This window comes from Athene noctua, chromosome 4 (assembly GCF_965140245.1).
Source record: "Athene noctua chromosome 4, bAthNoc1.hap1.1, whole genome shotgun sequence".
In the NCBI taxonomy this organism is placed as follows: Eukaryota; Metazoa; Chordata; class Aves; order Strigiformes; family Strigidae; genus Athene; species Athene noctua.
In genome coordinates, this window is record NC_134040.1 from 9,965,192 (window position 1) to 9,976,081 (window position 10,890).

At 39.8% G+C, this 10,890-nt stretch overlaps 1 protein-coding gene across 1 annotated transcript; it reads right to left on the bottom strand.

The window, feature by feature from the left end:
• Nucleotides 1-130: 130 nt before the first annotated feature.
• HAUS3 (HAUS augmin like complex subunit 3) lies at nt 131-8,781 on the bottom strand. The gene is made up of 5 exons (XM_074904395.1): nt 8,641-8,781; nt 6,180-7,703; nt 4,668-5,104; nt 2,813-3,041; nt 131-1,521 (listed from the first exon to the last, which is right to left on the bottom strand). Exons 2-5 carry the CDS (start codon nt 7,101-7,103, stop codon nt 1,288-1,290), a joined length of 1,824 nt encoding a protein of 607 aa, XP_074760496.1. The 5' UTR covers nt 7,104-7,703; nt 8,641-8,781; the 3' UTR covers nt 131-1,287.
• Between the last annotated feature and the right edge of the window lie 2,109 nt (nt 8,782-10,890).

A 10,890-nucleotide genomic window follows, 5' to 3' on the forward strand; every position in this document is an offset into this window, starting at 1 on the left:
CTTCTCAAGGTGGGAAGCAGCAGTTTTCAAGCCTCAGAGGCAGATCAAAATGAGAACCTAGCAGACAAAATATAAACAAGACACTACCCATGAGAATGCACCTAAAATCAACACACAAATTCACCATAAATATTGACAACACTGAACTGAATTTAGAGTGCTTGGCATTTAATATTAAACACAATGTATAAAGTTAAGCAGGATGAAATCCAGAAATTAAGACATCCAACTATTAAGTTAAACACAAATTTTAAACACTGAAAAATAAAGTTATACTCACAAGTTAAAAGTCTGCCATCAAAAGAGTTTTAACACTGCTGTTACTGAAGTTTAAGCTAATTTACTAACCTTCATCAGTATGTACAACACTTGAAAACAAGCACAGATGATCCCATCAAAATGTGAAAGACTGAAGTTACACTATAAAAGCCTATTTAGTTCCATTGGTATATTAAGAAGCTATATAAAAATTTGATAAACAGTCAACAATGCACATGAAAGCGGAAGTATGAAAGCATCATCAGGACTCTGTACTGAAATGTCTATCATCATAAATTATAGGGCAGACTCAGAAGTCCCAAAGGTAAATTAAAAATTATTTTTCTTTGAAGAACCTAGTATGAGTAAGGACTGATTTCAACAGAGAAGATAGGCCATAAGTGAAATTAAGAGTTAACAGGATGGTCCTAAAACAGATGGCCTTGGTACTTCAAACAGATTCCGGCACATATTCCAACACACTTCTAACAAAACTAAATCTTCTTAGGAGACCTGTGAGGGAAACAATCATGTAATATCTGCCTTGGAGAACTCTCTTCTTCAGAATGAGCACATTACATTCATGTTGCAAAACCTGGAATGTTTTCTCCATATTTATTTTTCAGTTCACATATCAAAGGTTCTTAGCATGCAAGAAAACTTCTCAAGGGTATGAAACGCTCCTTTTTATGCTATGTGGTGTGCAGTGGAAATCAGAATACAGGCTAGCAGAAGAGCAGCCTGAATGTAATTCATTCAGATAACCAATGTATTACTTCACATCAAAGAACTTGAGTAAAACTGAGATCTGAACTCGGCGGGCAGGTGCCAAAAGCCATAAAGCAGTGTACAATCCAAATTTGGTAACTGTGGCAGTTAAACATAGCATTGCAACGATGGATAAATGTTAGCCTTGATAAGCCGATACTTATCATTCTATAAGCTTGTAGACAGTTTACATTAACATGTTTTCCTTTCTTAAGAGTACACTGAAGTTTAAACATTAAGAACTCCACCAGTGGTAAAACTCTAATCTTCCAGACCACTGGCTTTAGCCTCAGATTGCTGCTCAAGCTTCTCCACCACTTCTTTCAAGTGGGCTTCATCTTTGAAAAAATACACATACAGGTTTCTTTCCATCTGATGCAGCTTACTGGACTCTAAAAAGGTTCTCTTTGACTTCACATCAGCAATCAGATCCATAAGGAGTTGATTTAGTTTACTTAAATCAACTTCCAGTTGATGAAACTGCTCAGTAAGTTCCTAACAAAAAACACAAGACAAAAAAATTATTAGTTCCATATTGTTAATACCTGAGTTGAAGTAGAAATGTACAAGTTTTTTGCATTTGGAAGACACTTTCGTTTGCAATTGAAAAGTAATCACAAAAACCAGAAACACAGGCAATAAGGGATTCCACTCAATTTATATAACTTTTAAGCTCCATGTAACAGTACTCACATCAGGTTACAAAAATGTAATTTCATTTACTTGCTCACTAAACCAGCTGAGTTAAGGCTAAAAGAATCTGGCCCTCAACTAGATAGATGGTTGAATGACTCTTTCAATCAATTACAAGTCTTCATAGCTAGTCAAATCTTAAAAGGGAACAAGAAACAATGCCAAAAAAAATCAGTTTAAAAATTAAATCATTAATTACCAAATAGTTTTCCCAACTGTTGTTGTTATGATAGTTCAGTGTAAGCAGGCTAGTCATCTACTTGCACGATATTTTCTTACTAAAAGAATTACATTTCTTGAGAAACAGCAGCAATAGAAAATAGATGTCACTATGTTTTGGGAGGTAACTTGAATCAACAGAAAGGTATTTGGTTGATTTAATATCGTGTAATTCCTAAATATGTATTGCTGCAATTACAAAGTTTCTTTTTTTAATAAAAATCTATATGTTGCAAATTCACTTGACAGATGGAAGTGTTAAATATATTTGTATGTATTTAACCAAGGAAGTATTATGTAACAAAATACTTCCCTTAATCCACTTTTGAGGTATCTACAGTTATTTAAAAACCACAACAAGTTGCATTTAACAACCTTCTAAAACAGACAACACCTGGGAGCTCTGTAGCAGGGTTGTCCCGCTACAACTGTCCTTCAAAATTCTGATATTCTTATTTTGTTCAAATAAGCCACTCATGACCAAGCTTTTTAAGGGGCCAAACCACACTATTTGGGTGTTAACAGGAATGAACAGCCCATCTGAAATAAAGAGAAGTTTAACTGAGTTTTCCAGTAACACCATATCCAGATGACATATTTCCCACACCATAAACTTACTAGTAACACAAGACTGTGCATGCCTTTGAAAAATTAAGTTAGAGGCAATGATTTGCTCAGAAACAAAAATTACCTATCAACATTTACAAAAATCAACATTTGCTAAGAACTATATAAATAATGTGTCATCATTGTGCTAATAAATTTCTTGCTGACATGTGGGAGCCAGTCTGTGTCTACAGCCTTCATACACTTTTCTCAGTAAAATAACATGACACTCATTAATGTAATAATTTTAATAACTAGATAAGCTTACCTGACTGCTAAGTTGGATCTGATTTCCTCCATGATACAGAGCATCATAAAGGGTATTTACATCACTTTCTAGCTTGGACAAAAGGAGAGATTGTTCTTGAGAAGACGCTGCTAGCTCATCTTGTGCTGTAGCACAGTCCTGCTTTAACTTCTGAGCCATCTGCTCTAGGCTTTTGTACGTTTTAAACAATTGTTGTTGTTTATTTTCTCCTTCCAAAAGCTGATATAACCTGTAACAAGTGAAGTTAGACACACAAGCATTTTTAACTTTCCTAAGCACTCCCATCATTATTAGTCAAGAGAAGATTTTAATGTTGAGAAGTCAGAGGACTAGTAAAGGACAGTATTGCCCAGGGTACTCTTACTGCACTGCTGTATCACCCACTGATTTCATTATTCTATCTATATATAGCTAGTACGTGATTAATAAGACTCCAAAATATTTCAATATTAAATTAACAGCGATGAAATATCAAAGTAACAGTTAGTAAGTAACAATGAATGCAAACAAAAGTTGACAATGTGTTTTTGCCAACTATTTCCCGACACTTCAAGGACTGCAAAGACACAATTTTTTTAAGTGCTGAAAAACGCAGACTTCAAGGGCCAGTGAGAAGAGCAATCTTTATAACATTATCAAGCTTACTGGAGTATTTCCCATTTTCTATCTGTGAAAAGACTGTTGAGAAATTCTCCAATTAGCTATGAGTCATGCAAAAGACATCAATACTTGTTATACCAAACTGTACCCTTATACTGCGTCAGGAATAGCCTAACACGATTACAGATAACTTTGCTTTGTTGCTACTACCACCCCTACATATTAAAATATTCAGGAGTTGAGCCCCAATATAGAATCAGATTGGCTTTAATAAAAGCAAGAGCTATATTTCAAAAGTAACTGAGTTTCTTTCAAGTGTCTTCTGCTTACAAACCCTTTAGGGTTTATAATTCTCTCAACCTCCCTTTAAAAAAAAAAAATATGTGAAAAAGTAGACAGACAACATTCACTGATTTAGAGATTTAATAATAAACCTGAACAAAAATGTTACAAGTTGCCAATGCAAACACACAAAGGGAGCAAAATTAATGATGCCTATTTCTTGCAGTTATTCATTGTTCAAGGCCATACTCAGCTGTCACTTAGCAATTATTAAAAAAACCTTAAAAGCACCATTTTAAAAAAGGATAAAAAATCTGACATTAACACACCTATAATTATACAATACATCTCAACAAAAGCTTTAGTCTTAAGTGACAGCAACAAAGCACACACTCCTACTGTTACCTCCTGAGCTATGAGGAGACCTAATTACTTAGATGGTGAAAAACGAGACTCCTACATGGGTGACAGGACACTGAAGCCAGATGGCAAATCAAGCAGTAAAAAAGACCTAAACATGTTTCATATATTAATGGAGTCATTCCTCTATTCTACCACACGGGGGTTTTTGCAGGCTAAGCTGGTGAGGTCATGCATATGATCTGGGAAATCATTGGTATTAACAGCTCTCTATGTCTATACTTCCAGAATAACTTTTAAGAGGTCCTAGATCAGGGCACCATATAAGACAGGTTTGGCTTTAAACATTCATATTCAGGATATTGCTTAGGAATGCTTCAGCAATATTAACAAGACTGATAATTGAACAGTTTTTCCTCAGGCAAACCTGAAAATAGTTTCAAAGGATAAGCAAGAGGCAAATCTCCTATCTTGAATGCTCTAGTTCTGGAGAACTCAAAATACCAATTAGCAAGATACTAAGAATTTAGCAATAGAAAAGGTAATAGCTCACCTAGGCCTTTATCTCCCCAATATTTCAAAGTCAAAGTTCAGTAGTGACTATAAAGCTTACCTGCAAGAGAGACCATCCTTTGAACTAATAATGTTTCTTGGCTTTGCATGTTGAGTTTGCTCAGTTATCACCTGTAGTCTCCGCTGCAACTCATCACTGCTCTGTTGCAGAGATTTTACCAAATTCTCAAGCTGACAGCAGATCTCCTTGTGTTTCTTCAACTCCATTTCATAGGCTAGCTCAATAAGTTCAAATGACGCTTTTTGTCTTATCAAGTGCTTGCATATTTTATCTTGTCTTGAAGCATAATCATCATGCTGAGCAATCTGACAATCCAAGTACCCTTTCACCACTGGCGCGCACAAATGTTGTGCATTCTCTTTCAGAAGGGGAAGTAGCTCTTCATTGCTCATCCGAATTACATCTTGTTTAATTGTTGAAATGTCATCATTTAAACTAGATATTTTGGCATCAAGGTTTTCTTGTTTTCCAAAATCCTGCATAAACAAAAAAATTTGTTAAAAGTTCCCTCCAAGCCACTTCCCGAACACATTTCTTCAGTTCACACAAGATCCATGTACTTACGTTACATTAAAATCACTGCATCTTTTAGATCTACAAAATTAAATGAATACTCCACATGCAGTCTTACAGAGCTTTACAACATAAGGCAAAAGCAGAGTTACAAAGTAGATATCAAATAGATATATTTCAATAAACAGTAATTTCATTCTATTGCAGGGCCAGAAAACAGTTTATTGTGTTAAGAGAGCTGTATTTTACTTAGCAGCCAGACTTCAAGCATGTCCAACTGAAATCTCACATGCAAACCCAGGTTTTTATATTCAGTTGGGTGACTATCAACACTGCTATCAGAATCAATCTTTTCCAAATTACTCTAACCAATCAAGTCCTACATGCTAGTCATCCATAAATGAAAATATACAAACTGACATGATGCCTCAAGTAAGTCCATGAACAGAAGAAGCTAATATTTTTCCTTCCATTACAATTTCTTCACGTTCTTAAATTCCAGTAGCCATATCAGCCCATCACTCACGTTGAGAGATTTCTGGGGCTTCAACTATCAGATTCATTTATTTAGTACAAATACTTGAGTTTCAAAAGAGTCATAGAGATCTAAAACTTTTTAAGCTTATGCTACGGAATATATACAGAAATACATTTATCATATTAGCTCCTCGATACCACAAAATTTCAACCAAAGTTAAGCTTTAGTTTGCTGTACAGACAACTGAGAGCCAGTTATAATCTGAAATTTCAAAGTTAAACTAAACTAAAAAGGCCCCAGTAAGTTCTAGATTTTAACGCAGTAATTTTGGAAAGTAGAATTAATGGTACTCTGCCATACTGAAGAATTTCTAACCATAGAAACGGGAGATATTTCACAAGAGGAGTTTTGTGAGCAAGACTAGAACTTCATAAAAGTGCAATTTCACTATGTAAAAATAGCTGAAATAATAGTAACTCAGAGATTCCTTTTACTAGATGCAGTTGAACATGCCTGCCTCTTCAGAACTCTCCTACCTTCTATAACCTTCTGGGGCTTACCTTGTTTAGGGACTGCAGCATCCTCTCTGCACATTTTATAGCTGAATTCATGCTCTCCTCTTTAGCTTTCATCCGCATTAGCTGACATTGAGCACAAACATATGCTGTCTGGAGCCTGACCATCTCTTGACTCTCTTCACAAACTTCATTAGTCTCATCACAAGTGACTTGTTTGCTTCTATCTGCAAGCTGAAAGCTGCCTTCGTCTGAATTTTCAACCCATTCAGACATACCTTGATAAAAATGGTTTCTCATGTATGAGGCAAGTGCTGCAGTGCTTTGTTCTTCCTGAGACAAATACTTGTCCAAAGGAAGTTGGGAAAAAAACACTGGCTGTAGACCTGACCCTCGTTCTGAATCTGAAGCAGTGAAGAAAGAGGCCAGTTTCTTAGCTGCATCTATGAGAGACAGCAGTTCATCATTAAGCGTATTATTTGCTGCAGTAAACACTTGCAGTCCTTTTTTCAAATCTTTATGTGCCTCTTTTTCTTTGCTTTTTACTGTTTGCAGCATATGGCTATTGACAGAAACCATCATTTGAAGCTTATCATGACGATATATTTGAAGTTTTTTTAACTTCTGAAGAGCTTGAAGCTCATCCTCTAATTTCTTCAGTTCCTCCTCTTCTTCCTCCTCCTCCTCTTGGCTACTGTTCTTCGAATCCACAGGCTTCAAAGTTTTAAGGACTTCATCTAGTGCATTTCCTTCCAAAATGGGTTTACCAGACTCAAGAAGATTATCAAAATCCTGCAGTTCTTTTTCAGATACCACATGCTGCTCATTTACATCTCCACAAAACCACTCCAGAAATAATTTATCTTCTAAAGACTCAAACAGCCAATCAAAATCATCTCCATCAAGCTCATCAGCTTTTGGATATCCAATTTTCTTAAGAGTTTCCACAAAAGCATTTCCACAGCTCATGATAAAAATATTTTTTGTAAGCAGAAAAGATCCAAATACATAAAAAAATCTGGGGTATTATTCTAGTTGTATTTTTTTTGTCATTTTAAATGAATATTCAGTATTTTAATAAAAAGAGTCAACACTGGAAAAAGAAAGGGTCAGATCACACCAGAAAACTGAACGCTATTCTGGATTAGAGTGGCTATTCAAAGACTAGAAACCAATTTTTATTTCAGGGATATCTTAATATCATTTGTTCATCAAATCAGAACACATATTTTTACATCAGTTAAATCCCTGATCTTTGCAAGCAATTACGTTTTTCCTCAATTCACATAAGCTTACTATGAAAATAGAATACTACCATTAAAAGCAACAAATGTGAATATTAAGTAATTAATTGGCCTGCAAAAATGACTTTACTTATATAATTTTTTCTAACATCAAGTAAAAACCCCCACCCACAATCATTTTGTCTTCCAAAATGAGAGCTTTTAGCTTGTTCTAAAAACAAAATTAGTGATGTTACACTTGCACTTCAAGATCTTGTTTATAAAGACTTTTTTTACTTCAGCAGCAAGCAGAATCTTGTCTTCTAAACCTTCATAATAGTTTCCTCTGAAAATGGAACAAGAAACCCTTTAACATAAAGATATCTCAACATAATAATACAGGGTTTTGACCAATTATAAACAAATTAAGATCAGTGTAAATACTCGTGTGAAAATAATCACAACTTAAAAGTTACAAGAAAAAGGAGCTTGCTGGTTTGCTGTTTCCGGGCAAGTAAAACAACAACTCTGGGATTCTAAAGTGAGCGCAACAGATAGCAAAGAACAGGATAAATTACCAAGAAAGTGAGGATACTGACTGCAACACCCTGGTAATACCCAGTTAGGGGTTTTTTTAGTTTGGTATGACTTAATACTTTATTTCTAGAACATACATTCCACCAGAAAACCCGACTTTGCCAGCCGGACTGGAAGCCATAGGTGTTGAATAAGTAAACGCATGCTTCTAAAATTCTGTATTTAATTTAGCTTAGAGTTACAGGTTATATATGAAATTGAACTTGTTATGCAAGTTTCATGTCACAGGGCAGCCTTCCAACTGCCCTCTGCCTTCCCTGATAGAAAAAGGGCTGTCGTTAAAATAAATAAATAAGAAGGGGCGCACATAGGTTTATGTAGGTGTACGTCCACCATTAAAGCCCGCTGACACCGCCGCTCAAGCCGCCATCAAACATCACAAATAACACCTTCGGAGCCCTGAGGAGGCTACCCACGATCCCCGACCCCAGCGCCGGGACGCCCGATCGCCACCGCCACCTCAGCCCGCACGAGTGGCGCCCTCAGCGGCTTTCCCCCAGCGCCGAGGAGGCCGAACGCCCGCAGGCCAGGTCCCGGCTCCGGGACAGCTGCCGCCTACAGCCCCACGGGGAGCTCGGCTAAGAGCCGCCCCGGGGCAGAACAGGGCAGGGCGAGGAGACGGCGGGGAGAGGGGCCGCTGCGGCGGCGGCTGGGGGGAGCCCCGACCCCCAGCACTCGGTACTCACCACAGCGGAGGGGGAGAGACGCAGAAAATGGCGGGAAGACTGAGGGAGCGCGTCAGCAGCGTCCCCGCCCCACACAGCGGGAGCCGGGAGCGAGCCCCGCGCGGAAGGGGCGTGGCCGCCGGGGCGCCAGCGGCTCGAACCGCCCGCCACGCACCGCTCTCGCGCGGCCTGCCCGACGCAGCGGGCGGTGCGCCACGGCCCAGCCCCGCACTGCGCCTGCGCGGACACGCACCGCACCGCCCCGCCTCCCGCGCGCCCGAGGAGAGCGCGGGGATTGGCCGGCGCCGGCACGCTGGCTAGTGACGTCACGCGGCGGGGCGGGGCGGGGCTCTCCCGGGGAGTGGAGGCGGGGCCTGCGCGGCGGGGCCGTCCCTCGCCTCAGGGCGGGTCGCCTCAGCCCCGCTCCGCTGCGCTGCCCCGCCGCCGCTGTAGCCTCTCAGTGTTCCGGGGCACGGCGTCGCTGCAGGCTCCGTCCTGTCTGTGGCGGATGGGGGAGACCTGGCTACCGTTTGACGTTGGTCAGCTTTGACCAAAACCAGGCCTCAGAGACGAGTGTCCACTGGCCTCCCCGAAGCTGAGACACAGGGCTAGTGGTGGCCACCACCCTTCTGTCCACAGCTGCTGTATTAGCGAGTCATCCCTGCTTAGTCCTCTTAGTATTTTGTCACGGATTTCATGCCCATTAATTTGTCTAATCCCTTTTTAAATCTCCCAGTACCCACTAAAACCTGAGCTTGCTGATGCCCCCAAAACCTCACATGGAACAAATTTCAGAACGTCAATGCCTGTTGCTTAAAAATGCACTTTCTTACTTGTTTTCTAACCCTCTCTTAATTCCATCACACGATTCCTGCCTTGGCATTGCAGGATCTGGTGAATGCCACCTCTCTACCTTATCTGTGCCCTTTATAGCAATTTAGAAACCACCAGTACATTGCCCTTCGGCTTTCTCCTGTGCAGTTTGGAGAGTTCCAAAACTTGGTCTGTAAAGGAAGTGCTCCATTCCCCTGATGATTTCAGTTGTCCTCCTCTGTACCTTTCATCACATCGTTGCACCATGTTTGAGATGCAGAAACAAGACTGCACACAGCCCTCAAGCTGTGAGTGCACCAAGATTTTCTGCAAAATCCCTGTTTCCAACACCCTTCGTCATGATGTTCCCTGTTTTCTTGGCTTTTTGTCTGCTGCTGCCCAAGGAACCACCAGAAAGCTCTCAGCAAAGCTTGCAGGACCTCTTCTGCATTGTGAGGGCTGGTTCTGAGTCAAGCATCATGTAAACTTTTCACTGACAGTTTGAGCACCCTTTATCAGCCACTCCTCGAGTTTAGCCCTCATTGTTTCCTGTTTACATTTACAGCGCCAGGTTTTTCTGGGCTTCCTTACTTGCCTCGCGATAGCCTCCTTACTTTCTCATGGAGTCATGCAGGGGAGAGGTTTGGGCCGTGGTTTTCTATTTGTGTCAGACATTTTACCTGGGCTTCTACTACAGTATTTTTTAAACCTTCTGGGTGTTTGTAGGCTTATTGCTTCTGAACTACTCATTTATGGTTTTCTGGCATTTTTCCCCATTTTTGCATAGGTCGCTTACTTAAAATTGAGTATCTGTTTGCTTTATTTGTCTTGCTCTCTTCTTATAGTGTTAAGCTTAATTATATTGTGGTTGCTACTATGGAGTAGCTCACCCACCAATAGCTCTTGAATTAGATCCTCTGCACTGCTGAAGACTAAATTCAGAAAGACGTTTTTTTCTTCTGGGTTTTAAGGCCAGTTATTCTAGAAAGAAATCATTATTGCATCCAGAAATGTTATCTCTACATTTCACCCTGATGAAGCATTGACCCAGCTGTATGTGGGTGGCTGAGCCCACCCACTACATGTCCTAAATGTGCAGCTTCTCTCATCTCAATGCAGTTGTTGAAATGAATCAACACAAGGAAATGAGCAACCCAGCACACCTAACTTGCATGAGGTTTTCTAGATCAAAATCAGCAGTATCGCCTGCAAAGTGTAGTTTGTTGATTTCTGGTATAAATGAGGTCTGTGCCAGACGCTATTAAATTAAGCCCTGACCTGGCAGTGAGTTCTTATGGGTAAAAGGAGCTGTAGTGTTGAATTCCTCCCCATCAGATTACAGTCTGATATGCAGCTGCAATTTAGGCAAGCGGAAGTTTTCAAATCGTCTTGCAGATAGAGTGTGTTACGTCTTTCCGATGGGGAAGGAACAAAAGCATTCACTAGCTTATTTCATAA